Genomic DNA, 18,317 nt, shown 5'->3' on the forward strand with positions numbered 1-18,317 from the left:
CTAACAAATACATCACTGACAAAATCCAAAGGTTGCAAAACAATGCCCTAAGAGCCGCCCTAAATATCCCCAATAGAGAGCACATTAGCAAATTCAGAAGAAATGTCCATTGGTTAAATATAAAAGATAGGATCCTTCTCAAAACAGCTTCACTTACATCAAAGTGTCGGAACAATATAGCACCACCATATCTCTCAGAAAGAATAATCGGGAGAACCTCAACACGACCAACTAGATCTGCCAATGCCCACCTCCTAGAGATTCCTAGATTGAAACGAGCCACGGCTGGTGGTTCTAGCTTCCCGGTCAAAGCAGCCCTATCATGGAATGCACTACCTCTAGACATTAGAACTGAACAACCTTACCCTAAATTCAGACGAAACATGTTAAATTGGTTATGTACAAACGACTGCTTACACTCACACCACCTCACTAGTACTGCTCTTGATATCAGCCACCCTATCTCTGTTCCACTGGTATCTGGCTGCCTCCTGACAGTAAAGACCTACGGTTCCACCACACCTTCTGTACCTGTTACCTACTGCACTACTTGACTGTATTATGTATATGTGACCTATTGCACCACACCCTCACTGTAACCTGCAAGTGGTAGCAAGTTATCTCTGTATGCCTGTACCCACTGCATTTGCTGTAACTAAGCTTTAAGTATACTTGTCGTGTTTGCACCCAGCTAACTAAGGGTTCGGTGCGCATCACCAAATTAATAAACTAATAAATAAACAAATAAATAAAAAAATATTGAGTAGTTTGAGCCAGAGCCTAGATCTTATGACTCCATCAAGAGCACTAGACATATACTTCCCCCACTTGTGAGTGATGTACATAGTGTCTAAGATGGGCCATGATAGTCGCATTAAGGGAGATTCCGAGCTCTTCCCTGAGCCCCACCTGGCTCAAAAGATTATTTTCTTTAACTACTACTTAAGGTCCCTCAAGATGAGGATGTAAAAACTTTGCTCAGGGCGTCTATCAAGGCAATGGGCCTGTAGTTGTTCAGGTCGAGTACGTCCCCCTTTTTATGAATTGGTATAATAATTGATTGCGCCCAAGAAGCTGGAATAGAATGGGTCCGGAAGATGTGGTTGAACATGGGCTTCAGAAGTTCTGACCAAAGCTCCGGTTCCTCTTTCAGGACAAAGGGAGGGATGCCACCCGGTCCCGGGGCAGGAGACGGCTTAGGTTTGCCTGTAGCCCAGGAAATGTCTCCTTCCCAGGGACACAAACCTTCAACAGGTTTCTCCAACTCAAGGCCTCCAATGTCCCTGAAGTTCAGAGCCCAGCTATGTTCTGCATGCTCAGGCATTCCTGCCTCTCACTACTGCACCGACATGCCTTGTCCTCCGGTGCCGGTTGTACAGCGGGCAGATACATAACTGCAAGTATCCAACAACAAAACAGTTTTCGTGGGCGGAGATCGCTTCTCTACAATGCTGGCTCCTGGTCCTGGAGACTACGCTGTATTGATCCTGCCTTTAGTAAAATCATGCGCTGAAGTTTGCGCAAATAAAAAGAATACCAATGTATAGTTCTGTATGTGAATCCTGGCTACTTTCCATTATGTCTCTTACTCAGTGCTCCGTGTGTTAGGTCCATCAAACCTTTGCAGTGTCGTTCATTTATTTCTCTGCCTTTGATGGCAGGTGCTCTGCGTCCATCCACTCATGTGCTTTTACTGAGGTTTCAAAGAACATGGCCTGGCTTTTATATATAATCTTCAGCCTTGCCGGGTACAGCAACATATATTTAAGGTTCGACTCCCGAAGTCTTTTCTTAGCGGAGGCAAAGTGCTTTCGTAAGTTCTGTACCTGGAGAGTGTATGCCGTAATTTTCGATGATGCTCGCAGTATGTTGCCTCCCGTCCTGAAGTAATCGAGGATCTTTTCCCTAACTTTATAATTCAGGAGCCTCGCAATAATGGGTCGCGCAGGTGCCCCTGGTCGAGGTTTCCTGGTGAGGGATCTGTGTGCATGCTCCACTGTAAAGCCTTGTGCAAGGCTTACAGGGCTGATCGCCTGTAGTAACACATTTTCTATGAAGTTCATGGGGTGCGCTCCTTCCTCCCCTTTAGGGAGGCCTATAATCCTGATATTGTTTCTCCTAGCCGTCCCCTCTGCATCTTCCACTCTGCCTTCAAGATTTGTATCTGCTGTTGCATTATCGCAGTCTTTCATGGAGTCTTTGAGGTTTGTCATGTTCGTCTATACCTGCTTCTTCAGCTTCCCAGTTCTTTGAGTTAGCGGCCGCACATCCTGTCCTAACAGGTTGACATCCAGGTTAATGGTGTCCATCTTAATTTCCAGCGACGCTATAAAGTCTGCTATTGCTGCAAGCACCTGTTGATCGCCTCCTGCCAGTTCCTTCACACTTGACTGTACTGGAGTGGTCAGTAAGGTAGGTGCTGCCATCCCCCTGCTTTTGCAAATGAGTCTATTGTGGGTTGCTTGGCTCTGTTTTTATGCGTCTTTCTCGACATGTATAAGCTCTTGTGGGTATCAGGTAACCTTATGCTGAGGGATTACTGCTGGCTGCCTCAGTTTAGGGTACAATGCTGATTCCCTTATTCTGTTGCCAGTACTTGTTGCAGGCTTGGTTGCCGTGGTTTGCTTCACTGGCTTCTTGCACTGACTCCTTTACTGGTGCCACATATATGTAATGTCTCACACGTACTTTCTGTTATGGGCTGACTAGCGCTGTTACTGTTGTGATCCCCACACTCCAGGGATGCCTTGTAGCGGTAACAGTATTGCCCCCTAGCCTTCCCCCACTTCGTTGAAGGCTTGTATCTCCAGCGATCCCTGTTGCAATGCCTGTGGGGGTAACAATGCGATTTCTACAGCAACAGCTCTTCAGCACCTTTATTCATGGGTGTTGGAGTGAGGACTCCCCCCCCCACTCACTGAGCCACTTACTTTGTGTTTACTGTCCACTGCAAAGACCTGCTGAACCTCCGGCACTCGCTGCTCGTGGTGATCGCAGCTGCTCCTCCTGGTGTCAGTGCGCAGCTAATACCATTGGCGGCTCTCCCTCTTTGAACACAGCGTCTTTGTTCTGTCAGCAGACTGCTCTGGGGACCACCAGGTTCTCTGCACTGTCCTTGGGCTGATGGCTTATGCCCCCTCGCATCTGCGGCACCGTTACTGCTCGAGTTTATCCGCGACCGGATCTAACCTGTCCTACGCTCTGCCTCTTTGTTCATGCTGAGCGTTTCCCAGCACGAGAACTCGCCGCCATTATGATTGGCATCTAGGAGCGCAAGCACGCTCCAGTTAACCGGCACATTAGAGCGCTACAGCTGCGTACCTTTTCCGTTCCTCTCAGTTTTCTCCCTCGGCGGTCAGCCAGATCCAAACATGCACCACTGGGTGCCAGGAGGTTTTATGTTGATGTCCTTCGGCAAGGATCCGTACGGATCACACAGGAGCTCTAGAGAACATGTCCTCACAGCATGGCATTCGGCCACGCACCCCATATGAATGTCTAACTAGACAAAAACATATTGTTAAGAAATGGTGGTTCTAGTAAAATGGGTTCTAATACCTGGTTCCACATTTGACCAAAATATGTGTGTGATTCTGGTCAATTCTCTTTATCTAGCTGTTCCACAAATTGAGAATTTGTGAAGAGTAATGTAAATGTGTAGAGAACTATAATGTAAAATGCCCCATGGCCCTCGCTCTAACCCCTGGCATCCCATTCATGGTTCTGTAATATTTTCTCCACCTGCAGCCCCCTGCTTCATTTAGTTTGATGTACAGTGTCTCATGTTGAAGAAGTTCTTGCTTCAATATATTTTCATCGTGAAGTGTTCTGCTGCTCCTTGGCGCTACTCCCAACATCCAATAACTTAAAACCTAAATCGAAAAGAATGATCATATGTTTGTTAGGTCTTGTGCATAACAAATGGCATAATCAGACTTCTTTTTTTTTTATCGAAACTGTCTTACAGCGACATGACATTATCAGTATCCTCAGCTTGCGACCCCGCAATCCTGCTTGCCCTCTGTTATTACTGTATTTGAGCAAAGGATGATGATGCAACTGAAAATAAATGTGCGGTCTGCCTCATTTACACTCTGATAATGATGCGAAGAGTGAGGCAAATATAGATATATTTTTTTCATTCTCCAGCATTGGATCTTTCATAGATTCACATGCTGTGAATATTTCCCGTCGTCAGGCTGGGAATCCCCAGTTACTTCAATTTTAATGCCTTTCCTAAGGAAAAAAGTTTTGACACATTCAGTGTTCTACCCACGTCGTTGTGGGTGCTTTTGGTCCCAATTAATAGGATGTTGAGTGTGTAACTCTACCCGCGAAGCTTCCCCTCAGATTTTAACTGTCTTCTTAGCTGGTAGGAATCCTTGTGGTGTTCTCCTCACAGAGAAATCTTCAACCTTAGAAAATTTTTCAAGAAAATAATTAATACAGAAAAGCGACAAACGTTCTTCAGCGTCGACAACGAATATGGAGAACATTGGATCCAAAAAATCCTTGCTTGGAGCCTGTGGTGAGATCTGTTGGGGTTTCTTTCGAAAAGCGCTCAAGCACAGAAAGTGTCACCTAATCTGCTGGCTGAACAAGGGGTCTTACCCTGCACCGGATGCAGACTCTTTAAGGAGTGAGAGAGCTGCCACTCCCTCTGAAAGATAGCACCCAAGTTAAGTTTTCCCCTGCAATGTTCCCTCACCCCACAGATAATCGACTTCTGAGTGGATAGAAAGAAGCAGCAGGTAATCGGGAATAAGAGGCAGAAGAGAGAATACAAATCCAACCTTCCCATACAGAATAAGAGGCAAGCCTTTAAACCCTTAACAAAGGCCTAAAATAACACTCGGAAATGGCAAATAATTAATTAATCACAAGGCAATGGATCAGCAAAAGGCATACAATTCGAAAATTAGAGGAAATTTTAGAGCATGCTGCAGCCAAATGACACGTGTAAAAACTTGCAATTTTCTCAATTTTTTCAGTTTCTCCTTTAAATTACCGAAACGGTTTTTAATAAAAACTGGTGAAATACTCTGATTTGGAGCTGGGGGATAGAGGTATATCGCAGGGACACTATAGAAGTGAAAATGGGTACCTAGCTACGAAACTGGATGAGTTACTTTAAACTAGAGTGTTCAGACTAGACCTCCAAAGATGGACACAGTAAGATCCAAGGTTGATTTGCGAGTTCAACCCTGTCACCCCAGCACCCAACCTCGGCGGAAACCAGTCCGATCACTCGAAATATGACTAATGGTTTAGGATTACACAAGACAAAATTGAAAAGGGATAGCGCTGGCACTTAAATGTTAAGGACAGGATACAAGGATAATTCTAACAGTTTCAACAAGTTCTTAGGGTAAAAATAGGATTGCTTAGGTAGTGGGATAGAGACAAAGGCAAGACAAGGTAGGATATGTATTTCTAAGGGGAAGAGGTTATACACAGTCCACTTTCTAGTTTTGGGATTTTTGGACAGTCAACAGGATCTGGTCACCACACAGCTGGTGCGCCTTACAGCAAACATTCTGGTCACTGGATACTAAAGGTCAGCTGGATGGCAGGATTGCAGTGGGTATGCAGGCAGGGCAGCAAGCCAGCCTGATTTCAGGATGCAAAAGGTACCACAGCTTCCCCCTTTTTAATGGGAGATTAGTGGGTTGATTCTGGATCAATGGCCTTGCTGGGAATAGGATCAGCAATGCTTAGGCCTTGTAGTTGGAATCAGTAAGATGCCTGGAGCAGATCAGGAACGCAGCACAGGAACTTCAGGAAGAGCGTCTGTCTAGAGTCTTGTCAGGGACTCTTATTTATAATGCATAGTGAAATCATCAAAGTATATGGCTGGGCAGGCTTAACTAAGCACGCCTCTAACTGACTGGATTGGTCAGGGGTGCTAGTCCCCGCCTCGCTCTCAACTGGTTGGATTTCAAGTCAGAATGTCAGATTCATGATGTGAGTTTTACAATGTTCAAAAACCTCCCACAGTTACTTTAGCTAAAATCCGATTTTAACTCAAATGGTATATTTATACAGTTAAAGTCTTTTAGCAACTTACATAAACAGGTTACATATTTTATGCAGACCATCCCACTCCAACTCTGCTCTGTGAGACATTGGGCCTCATTATGAGTCCGGCGGTAACCGCGGCGGTAAAACCCCCTGGTTACCGCCGGACTCGTATTACCATTCCGCCTCCGTGACTCCCAGAATTACCAGGGCATTACAGCCCCGGTGTCCCGGGAGTCACGGAGGCAGAATGGTATTATAATACAAGGCGAGTCACTGAAAGGGACTGGCAGCGCTGGTAGCAATTCGATACAACGCGCCGAGCGCTAGTCTGATCAGCAGGTTATAGAAGTGGGCGGCCATCTTGGAATAGATTAGACCGTAAGGCTTGCTTCTGGCATCCATGTTAGTAGTACCTCCAGCGATGGACGAGCTTCCAGGTTTGGTGCATGACAATTAGATACTAGTATGTGTCTGGATTGTGGCATATAGGAGCGGCAGAACACAGGCGCCTTACCCCCCAATAGTAGTAGAAGTAGAAGGAAAGTCATGAGGGCTACCTCACCCTGCTGAGCTTCGAGTACAGGCTATTGCCAGAAAGTGCTAGATGCGGGGACGCCTGAGTTCCAGGGGTGGAGCTGGGCAACTGTTGGGGTGGGTGAAGTTGGGGAAGGGTGGCGGGAGGGAGAGGGGGAGGGGTTAGTTGAGTATCAAGTTCCAAGCAATAGAACCCGGTTAGGGGGTGCATTTAGCATTCAGGTAATGCCCCCGCGGCAATAGTTACAAGCCTGAGAAAAGCAAGGGCTTTAACCTAGCCCCAGGGGCATTACCAGATTGGTAATACCCCCGCCCTCTAAAGGCTCTATTTCTCTTAGTACCCCAGCACGTCGTACTGAGTAAGAAAAAGCAAAGAAATGTCCAGTCCACCAAGGATCGGGGAGAAGTGACTACACCTATTCCCCTCTCCCTTTCCATGGCCGCCATAAAAAAAAATTGAAAAAAATGTAACCAAAAAAATAGCCGCCATGGAAAGGGAGAAGGGACTACATGTAGTCCCTTCTCCCTTTCCATGGTGGCCAGGGAAGAAAGGAAAATAACTCTGGTCTCGGCGCTCTGAACAGAGTGCTTCAGGTGAGTCTTTCCCAGCCAAGTAATGACCCAGCAAGGACCAATCAGATAGTTTGTAACTTTCTGAATGTCTGTCGCTGAGTACTAAATGCTAATAACGTTTGACTCGCATGACGGATTTTGCAAACAGCTTGTCAAGCCTCCTCCCCTCCACCAACTGAAAATCTTGAGAAAGTTTTGTTTAAAACTGAAAAGGTCATTAAAAAAGCAAAACAGCGCCTACTCCCATGGCTTCCCACATGTGCTAAATTTCAAGGGTTTTGTTGCGTTAAATCTGCACAACTTAACTGCACCATAACTAAGGTTTTTTCAGTGAGTTCTTAGATATACATGGCCTGTAGTTACCGATGCAGACACATTACACTAACGTTTCTTTTTTCATATCGAAGATTGGTTTCTTTTTATATGATCCAAGGCACGTTCAAGAAAAAATCATGTCCTGCAGTGTATGTACAATGTGGTCCAGTGTTTCAGAAATTCTTAGCTTTCAAAGTTGCTACATTTCTTTCATCTTCTTGCTCAATGCAGTCTTGTGTGAACTGTCAAAAAATGCACTTGACCATGTGTTAAGCGTAACACGTGGTCAACTTGTGCAGTATTTTTTTTCTCAACCTTTTTGGGATAGTTCAGAAGTTAATTAGTTAAGGAATGTGAACAAAGGGTGGAACTCTCCTTATTTCCTAATCCCCAAGTAGGACGGAGGATTGAGACTGATCTTGGAATTGAGATGCTTGAACAAGTTCCTCCGGAAGGACAAATTCAAGATGGTCCCCCTTACTCAGATCCTTCAGGCCCTCCACCTCCAAGATTGGATGGTGTCATTGGACCTTCAGGATGCTTACAGGATACCATACCTGCTCGGGCATGGTATTTGTTTACTGGACATCTATGATTCATGTCCAGTAACAAAATTCCATCCCTGCTCCCCCAGTGCCTGGCATACACACATTACCACATTGATTGTGTGCATGCTTGGGAAGCTCGGGACCCAGGGAACAGGCATGTAATTTCTTTACTGAGCATCTATGATAGATGGCCAGTAAAAAAACATGCATTACCCCAGTGCCCCCGGGCGCCTCGCAATCACATTCATCATTATTGTGATTATGTCTGACTGCAGGGCGCTGGCACACCATGGACCAGGCAAGGCATGTTTTATTGTACATGGTTGATAAAGCAAGCATGATCAGTGTTATTATGCAGCTAGACTTGCATTTGAATGCAGCCAGTTTAGCCATTTCTTATTGTGGTGTGACATTTTGTATTGGGCAGCATTGGGAAAACAAGCATAAGTGTTATTATGTAGCTAGACTGGTATTTCAATGCAGCCAGTTCAGTCATTTTGTATTGTGGTATGGCAATTTGTATTGGGCATCGTTGGGAAATCAAGCATTATAAGTGTTATTATGTAGCTCGGCTGGCATTTTAGTACAGCCAGTTTGGACATATTTTCATACTTTGGCATGCATTTTCTAAAGGTAAAGCCAACTGAGTATGTTCTTACATGGGGATACTGCCATATATTTGCAGAACAAACGGATATTGAAAAGACTATCTGTGCAAATCCACCGCCAGATATAACTGTTTCTGTGGTATCTAAATCTGATAATCCCCAAAATCAGATCTCGTTGTCTGTCTGACTTTCATTCAGTCACTGAAAAAGACATTCTTGAACTTATGATCACTCTTAAACCCACAATCGACTCCCTCTCTCCCCTACCAGCCTATGCAGCCAAAAAATTAGCGCATGAATTAACTCCATTTATCACCACCTTTGTTAATAAGTCTCTGCTAACAGGGATTGTTCCAGAGAGCTTAAAGCTGTCCATAGTCTCACCTCTATTAAAAAAACCCGCACTGGACGTAGAGGTTCTGCAAAATTATCATCCTATCGCAGGTCTATGTTGGCCAGCTAAAATTCTTGAGAAGGTGGTTATTAACCAGCTCCAGGAGTTTGTTGAAAAGGAATTGTTGTTAGATAAACTTCAATCAAGATTTCGACCTAAATTTGGAACGGAGACAACCCTCCTAGTAGTACAGGATGAACTGTTAAAGGCCGCAGACCAGGGGGAACGCACACTTTTGGCGATGTTAGACCTGTTTGCGGCCTTTGATACAATGAATCACGAAATCCTCCTAGATCAACTACAGGAGGTAGGAAGAGTATCGGACTCAGCTTTGAAATGGTTTGAGTCTTATTTGACTAACCGTCATCAGCGTGTGAGACTGGGAGAGTTCTTATCAAATCTTATCTGTTTGAGCTGTGGAGTCCCACAGGGATCTTCCCTGTCACCATTGCTGTTTAATTTATATATTCGACCTCTTTTGTAAATTCTTAGACGGCATGGGTTGGACTTCCATTCATACGCCGATGATACCCAGATATTCTTACGAATAACCAACTTCCAGGAAGCGTTTAGTAAACTGGAGCAATGTTTTTCAGAGGTAAGCAGCTGGATGTCAAAGAACTATTTACAGCTTAACGCTGCTAAAACGTAACTTATATTGTTCGGCCCTAAGCACTTGCTGACAGCTGCAAAAAAACTTGGGATGTATGTGGAAAGAAGACCTGGGGAGTGAAACACAGGTAGGAGTAAAGACCAAAGCCGTCTACTTTGTCTTGAGAATGCTACGACAAGCACTTCCCTATATCCCCAAGGAGGCACATGCCGCTGTGGTAGGGGCGCTAACTAGCGCCCACCTTGACTATTGTAATAGTCAATTGATGGGCATCCCTGCCAAACAACTTCAACGACTTCAGAGAGCCCAGAATGCGGCCATTAGATTGATATTTAAATTGGGCAAATTTACCCATGTATCATTTTATCGGAGAGAGCTACACTGGCTCTCAATTGCTGACCGTTTTAAATTTAAGATAGCCTGCATTATTTTCAAATGCATAAATGGCATTGCCCCTCTGTATTTGAGAGGGCTAATTCAGCCATACCACCCAGTAAAACAACTACGCTCTAGTGACAGTCACCTTCCGATCATCCCACATTCAACCTATATTTCCAGTGGTGACAGAAGATTCTCTGTTTCTGGACCTAAGCTGTGGAACTCGCTACCTCTGCAACTTAGGACCATGAGCTCCCTTTTGCAATTTCGCCGAGCGCTGAAAACTTTTCTCTTTAGGTAGACAGCCCTCTTTTTTGGGGGTTTTGTTTCAATTTACATACTCTACCTTTGTTCTTGTCATCTGCACCTAAATACGATTAAGTTTGTCATGTGCGCACTATAAATACAAAAAATCAAATAAAAAAAATCAAAATCATATGTTTTCTTATAGTATCATTACTGGCATTATGCACAAGGCAAACATGAGTATGTTGTTATATGGGAATAATAGGGTATAATGTTGCGTCAGCATGAAAATGTATGGGCACAGCCTGTGTGAAAATGTTTTATACTGGCACATATTGTGGGAAAAGGCATCATGAAAATGTGTTGGAGAAATGCTCCTATGCACTGTTGGTGACTTGACCTGCTGCACTATAAGGGAGTAGTTTCTTACTTGTAACTCCATTTCTCCAGCATTGGTATCTTTCATAGATTCACATGCTGTGAATATTCCCCGTCGTCAGGCTGGGAATCCCCTGTTACTTTTTATTTTAATTCCTTTCCTAAGGAAAACATGTTAACACCTTGAGTGTCCTACCAACGTCGTTGTGGGTGCTTTTGGTCCCTACCAATAGGACGTTCAGTGTGTAGCTAGTAAGGAAGTAGGGGGTCGGTTGAGCCCCCCCCCCCCCCCATACGTTCTACAGGATGTGGGCTACATTGACCCACTAAACAGAATTTCTCAAAACCAAGCTGCGCTTCAACAGAAACAGCAAAATGGTTGAGCTGGTTCCAGTGAGCAACATGGCCTCAAACAGGAACAAAAAGATGGCCGCACCATCTTGCCAAGCACATATTGGGCAGGATGGAACAAGGGGGCACACTGAGGAAGCTTGCCAGTGTGTTCTTACATATACAAAAGAAATGGAGTGAAAAAGCAGCACTGCTTTGCTGAAAGCCCAAAGTCCCCATTGAAAAAGGAAGCATTTCACCTTTAAATTGAGGCTTCTCCGACGCTATTTTCATCTGTTCTTCCTCAAACTACTGTTATTAATAAGGCCCTGCCCTGTCCATTCATATCCTCATTGTGCTTCAGCAAAACCAAGCATGACCCCTGAATGACATGCTCTGTCAAATCAAATCTGAGGAAAATCAACAAGAAATTTCACTTTTACCCGCACAGGAAGCGTGTTCTTTTTTGGGTTACAAATTATCAAAGATCAGTAGTTCACTGAAACGCCAGCTATCTTAGCTATGTTAATTTCAGTGCATCTGTACTTCAAATAAACTACTGCCCACAAGAAAATAACGGTGGCTGCAAAACAGTGTGCGAATCCAGATGGAAAGTCAAATCGAATTTAAAAGGCAAAGTGCTAGCAGCTTTCCCCACATGTGTAAAATGGGCTTTGCAAACTAAAGAAAAAAAAATGCCCGTTTTAAAAAGAAAGTAAGATGTTGAATGAAAGCTTGTCTGTGCCTAGCAATGAGAAGGGGTTGGCTGCTGGGAAACACATATGGGCTGTCTATTGAACAGGCTGTTTTTTTTTTTAATTCAGGACCAAATAAAAGAAAATAAAGGTTTTAAACTGCCTGGACTAGATTTTGCAAGCTTCCAAAAACAGGTTATTATAGTTGGCAGACCTAAGGCTTCCCCCAAGGAAGGGAACCACCTTAAATTCTCAGTAGATACTAACACCTCTGTGATAATTAGTAGGTTTGAAATAATCTGGTCTGGGGTGAACCCTCCTACAATGGAACTCCCAGGACATTGAAGTGTGAAGTGGGGAAGGGGCAATACACCTTCACTGACGCTGGGAAACCCCCACCTTGCTCTGGAGAAAATGACAGTTGGTGGCAGCTGAAGAAAAAAAAATGGTGCAGTGGCAGACAAAGAACTGTCATTTGCTTCCAAAGACTATTTGTTAATATATATGTAAAGACTTATCTCTGCAGCAGGACTTTGTAAAAATCCAAAAATTTCACTGTTTAAATGTGATTTTGTGGTTTATAATTTGAGACATTGTAGAAGTCACTGACACCTCGGGAACAGAAATGGCAAAGCATTGGGGATTATAAGGAAAGTATCCATGATGCCATTGCGAATTTTAATACTTGCCTCCCTTATGATAATTCACGTGTATAAAGTTACAGAATTTTAGGCCAAATCTTTCATACTCAAAATTACCAAAAAGTATTAAAAGGGCGAAACATTGGGCCTCATTACAGGTCGGGCGGTCCGGAGTTAACAGTGGCGGTAAACTCCCCGCCACTGTTAATTCCGGACCGCCCGATCCCGACCCCTGCAGGCGGAAGATGATCTTCCCGCCAGGTCAGACCTGGCGGGTTGAAAACCTCCCGCCTGCAGGCGGACGTGGAAACGCCATCACGAGATGGTGCCAGTGTTTCCACTTCCCCATTCCCATTGAGTCCTATAGGCCTATAGGACTCATGGGAATGGGGATTAACACCATTCTGCCTCCGTGACTCCCGGGACACCGGGGCTGTAATGCCCTGGTAATTCTGGGAGTCACGGAGGCGGAATGGTAATACGAGTCCGGCGGTAACCAGGTGGTTTTACCGCCGCGGTTACCGCCGCACTCGTAATGAGGCCCAATGTCTCTCAGAGCAGAGTTGGAGTGGGATGGTCTGCATAAAATATGTAACCTGTGTATGTAAGTTGCTAAGATGTTGCTAAAAAGATGTTGGTGACTTGCATCTATTGGATTTACCCTACAAAACCCAATTGCAAACTGTTTGCCTTTTTACCCAATTTTTCAAAAAATTGTGCTCTAAAATGCACAATTTTCACCCAATATTTAAAAAAAAATCTCAGGGGGGAAGAACCCTCCCACCCCTTGTGGGCTGTGGGCTCCTTCGCAAAGCTTGTACGCTCTGCCATTTCAGTTACAGATATTTTCACCCCTCCACGTAAAACATTCACCAGCCGCCATTGATCCCACACCATTTGTATTTAGAAGTAAGGGTTAATAGGTTTATTGGTATAGGCCCTTTTATTTTGACAGAGACTCCACTAGGACTGCGTTATTTATTATTTGATGGTCGTAGCTTGCTCTCATCATTAGATTTATGTTTAGATAGGTGTTCAACCAATCTATTTGAAGTTCAATAAACACCATTAAACTGTGATCACTTGTCTGTCGTCACTGTTTGATACCATGCCTTCCTTACACCTGCCACTCTCTCCACAAACTGGGCTTTCCCCTAAATTACAAGAAGTTCCACATGATACCATCTCAAAGACTCCAGTTTATTGGAACAGCACTGTGTGCATTCTTGGGAAAAGCCTTGCCACCCGAGGTGAGGGCTCAACACATTCTGCAGATGGTCACCAAATTCCAGAGTGTCCTACGTCTTCCAGCCTTTGATTTTTCTAAGTTGCTCTGCCTTTTGGCATCCTGCATTTTCCTGGTGCCAGAGGCTTGCCTGAGAATGGGATCCCTACAATAGGCCCTCAGGACACAGTGGTCTCAATACTCGGGCAAGATGTCAGACCTACTTTTCAAGCCCAGTCACACAGGATCTTCTGTGGTGGGCCTGCGAGGACAAAATTCTGAAGGGAGAACCTTTTTGGCAGCCATAGCCAGAGATAACAGTAGTTATGGACGCCTCACTCACGGGGTGGGGAGCCTGCGCCAACTATCTGAAAGTCAGCAGTCATTGGTCTCCACCCGAGTACAAACACATCAATCTTTTGGAGCCGAGGGCAATCAGATTAGCGCTGGAGGCCTTTCTGCCCTCTGTACGAGGATAAAATATCCTGATAATGACGGACAACACAGTGGCCATGCACTACCTCAACAAGAGACGAGGTGTAGGGTCACTACCACTGTGCAGAGAGGCAATGCAGCTCTGGTTCTGGGCAATTCAAGATGGAATCTCCTATAAGCAGCTCACCTAGACGGAGTGGAGAACACGGCAGCGGACACTCTGAGCAGACACAGCATAGACTCTTAGGAGTGGGAGTTGGCTCAGGAAGTCCTTCAAGAGATTTCCACCCTTTGAGGAACCCCTCAAGTGGATCTGTTCACGATCAGTGCCAACTGGAAGTGCGAACTGTTTTGCTCCAGGGAATTTTTCTCCAAGAGAAGCTCTAGGGGACGCGTTCGTAGTAGACCAATCCTGTACACGTTTCTTCCAGTACCTGTCATTCCTCATGTGATTAGGAGGTTGAGAAAGTTTGGGAAGTTCATGATCCTGATTGGGCCAGGAGGACGTGGTACCTAGACCTTCTGGACATGTCCACCTGCCCTCCAATTTGTCTTCCACAAAGAGAGGAACTTCTCTTGCGAGAGGAGGGTCTGGTTCTCCATCCAGAGGTCAAAACACTCAACCTTCATGCATGGTTTCTGAGAGGTTAAAGTGTAAGCATTGGGACCTCCCGGATGACATAATGGAGATTTTGCTTTCGGCAAGAAGGCCAGCAACTAAATCCTTGTACCTTTGCCACTGGAACAGATTCTGCAGCTGGTTCAGGGATAAGGATGTAGACCCGTTTCCATGCAATACACCTATGGTGTTATCTTTTTGGTTACACCTGGCAAATCTGGGACTCCAGATTGGAAGTATCAAAGGATATTTGGCGGTGCCTTCGATCTTCAAGCGCACGTCGGAAGACCGATCATACTTCAAGATGCCATTGATCATAGAATTTCTTAAAAGGCTCAATAACGTGTTCCCTCCTACAACTTTTCAAGTACCTATTTGGGATATGAATCTTGTGTGGAAATTTCTAATGTGCGCTCCCTGCGAGTCCATTGGGACTACTAATGACTAAGACAGTTTTGTTAGTAGCGTTTACATCAGCCTGCATGGTGAATGAGTTGCAGACCCTATCTAGTAAACCTCAGTTTACAACCTCCTAGAAGGACAATGTTGTTCTTGGAGTTAAAGCTTCTTTTCTGCCAAGAATTGTATCAGATTTTCATTCATCCCGAAATATTGTGTTACCAATATTTTTTATCTGCTCCCTCAGCCTGGCATGGAACAGGAAAGGCTAAATGGACTTGATACTAGAAGGGTTCTTGGCTTTTACATTTCACGGATTACAAAAATACATGAAGATGGCCCATTTTTCATAGGTTACACTGGCCACAAACTGGGACTCGCAGTCACAAAACAAACATTGTTCAGATGGATAATACTGGCCATTACGGAATGCTACAGATGGGCTGGGAAAGATCCCCCAGAAGGCCTTAGAGCCCATTCCACAAGGGGCATGGCGACATCTTCTGCTCTTTAGAGAGTGGTGCTGATGAAGGACATTTGTGCAGCAGCCACTTGGTCTACCATTCACAAAGCATTACTGCCTGGATTCATAGTCGGGCCAAGATGGAGGATTTAGGAAAGCAGTCCTATATTCAGTCCATGATGAATTTTAAATCTGAAAATTCTTACTCCCTCCTCCAAAACCTAACACTGCTTTGGGAGTCTATCTGTAGATGAGGAATATGTGGGAGGACACAATCCATTCGAAGAACAAGTTACTTACCCCTGGTAACGTTCTTCCAACTGGATATTCCTCCCACGTATTCCTCCTTGCGCTCCCATCCTACCCCACAGTAACATTTCTGTGCATTATACTTTACGCTTTTTTTAAATTCTAGTACTGTCTTGGACACACTGATGCTGATAATTCAGCAAGAAGACGTAAAAAAAGAACTGAAGCTAACGGGCGTTGCACATGCTATATATACCAACAATGATATCTACCCCGAGACGGAAGCCCTTGAGGGACATTGAGTCGGCCGCATCCACGCACTGCGCCCTCTGCCGAAAAATTTCAGAAGCAGTTAAAGCTGGAAGGGAAGATATCTAAAGATGAGGAATACATAGGAGGAACATCCAGTCGAAAGAACATTTCAAGGGGTAAGTAACTTGTTCTTCTATGTCATTCTTTCTCAGTCGCTCTCACCAAACCTTTCTCTAGCTTTATTTTTTTTTTTTCTTCCCCGTTTCTTCTATTATGGTCTCTCCCTCTTTGTTTTTCTCTATCTCTCATCTACTCTCCTTTTCACTTTTTGCCTGTTTCCAATATCGCTACTTCCCTTTGAATGCCCATTGTACCACATTTGTGCTTTAAAGCTTTTGCCTGCCTTGGAAAGATAGCCTTAAGGAATGTCACAATTGAAAATTACGAAGTGTTTGTGTGCCCAAATGTAAAGAAATAGTTGTTCTGCACAGTAAGAAATCTGTACGGTGTTTAGACAAGTGCCTCACATTCGGCAAAGGTTGCTTTTACAGATACGCAAATGCATTAATGGACATGTAATGCCTCCTAATGGTGCTGTAATGGGTGGTGATATGCTGTTTTGTAAGGATTATAAAGTAATAGGTGCAGATTTTTAAATGTCTAGTCACTGAAGAGTATGATCATTGTTTGTGCTCACTGTTGTTATGCCGGCAGTGGATAATATCCTGTTGTTTTCATTATTAGAGATTTAGTTTACCACCACCGTGCCAAAATGTCCTTGCTTCACTTTTGGAAAGGAACCAGACCACAGGAAAAGAAATCGGTGAAAAGGACACCTCAGCAAGTACACCAGGTGTGCTGTTTATTGTACTTTTCAGCTGTTTAATGTACATTTTTTTGCATCTTTGATAATATACTTTGTTTTATTGGTTATACAAATGAATACATTTTATTTATTGTTGCAGCAAACTGCATAATTTCTACCAAAACTGACAGAACACCATCACCCAACTTTCCCTCTACCCCAGTAACGGTTGTTGACTCACAAAGTGTGCTTTGCATACACAGATTTGTACTGTATTGCTGTGCATGCTGTTGTGTGTGCTATCCATGTGTTTGTGTGTACAGCGTGTAGATTTTTGAGGGCTATCCAATGAATAGTTTGCCACAACTAATTTAGACCATGAAAAAGCTGTTGTGAAAATACCTCTGCAGTGAAAAAGTTGCCAAGCAAAAAGTAGTCAAAGTGCAGCTGAAAAGTAGCCAAAAAAGTAGTGCTGCTAAGGTAATTGTTAGGGTTAAGGAGGAATTTCTGGGCTTGTGGCTGCCTGGTTTAGGGTTAGGATAGGGGTTAGGATTAAAGTAGAGATGCTGGTTAGAATTAGGGTAAGAGATAGGGTCCGGGTAGTGCTTCTGGGCTGATTTTGGGGTTTGGTTAGCCGTGAAGGACAATTACGTATCTGGGTAAGTGTTAGGGTCGGGGTTATAGTAAGGGCTAGGGCTTACAGAGTAATGGTTTGGGTAAGTGTTAAAGAAAGGGATAGGGAAATTGGGGGAGGGGTGGTAATGTTGGCATAGGATAGGGGTTTGGATAAACCTAGTGGGTAGAGCAAAAGAGTTGCAGTTAGGGTTTGGCTAAGGGTAGGATTGGAGCAAGGGTTTGGGGTAGGGGAAGGGCTACGTCTTTTGTGACAAGCTGGTAATGGGGTACACTGTTGATTATCAATTTACTTTGTATTGAGTATCATGCAAGTAAAATGCATTAGCGCTCTGAAGGGTTAGTGCTCTGTAAGAGTTCAGGGTAGTAATTAATTAGGGGAAAGTTTAGGAACTGAGTTAGGGTGATTGTGGAGGTTTTTATTAAGTTTGGGTAATTTTTAGAGTTACTGCTTGTGCTTTTGTGTATTTAAAAATAGATTTTGGCAAACTTATAACGGGCAACATTTTCACACTGTGCATTGATTGTATTGAATGACTACATTTTTTTAAACTTTGCTGGCTACATGTTCACATGACTACATTTTCCTGGGGACATTTTCACATAGAAATGTACTGTACTTAAAGTCGGCTGTTGGGTGCAAGCATCTGTGGCCTGCTGTGCTTCTGCCAGCGGCAGACCTATGGACAATTGCATCGGTCATATACATTATATGAAAATACTTAAATGAATCGGTTTAAATCGCACATTTATTGACACCTCTTTTTTATGACTGCACATTCTTGCCCTCTCAGCATCTGTTAGCGCTTTGCCTAGCTGGCTATCCCATTTATTTCAACTTTTTTTAGTTTCACTGCTTTTGGACAGGGAGCCTGATACAATCTTGTAATCCACTAGCCCCCTCCCCTCAATTTCTTGAATGCGATGACAACCGCATGCTTGGATGGAACATCTGGAAATGTA

At 44.1% G+C, this 18,317-nt stretch overlaps 1 protein-coding gene across 4 annotated transcripts in view; it reads left to right on the forward strand.

The window, feature by feature from the left end:
* The window catches only part of REXO5 (RNA exonuclease 5), a 1,375,618-nt gene that overhangs the window by 241,782 nt on the left and 1,115,519 nt on the right, over nucleotides 1–18,317 (forward strand). For all 4 annotated transcript variants that reach the window (XM_069647648.1, XM_069647652.1, XM_069647650.1 and 1 more), the window contains one exon: nucleotides 16,661–16,769. In XM_069647648.1, the coding sequence (XP_069503749.1) occupies nucleotides 16,661–16,769 (109 nt within the window). The remainder of the gene's footprint in view (nucleotides 1–16,660; nucleotides 16,770–18,317) is intronic.

Source organism: Ambystoma mexicanum, chromosome 2q (genome assembly GCF_040938575.1).
Source record: "Ambystoma mexicanum isolate Mex_15411 chromosome 2q, UKY_AmexF1_1, whole genome shotgun sequence".
Classification (NCBI taxonomy): domain Eukaryota; kingdom Metazoa; phylum Chordata; class Amphibia; order Caudata; family Ambystomatidae; genus Ambystoma; species Ambystoma mexicanum.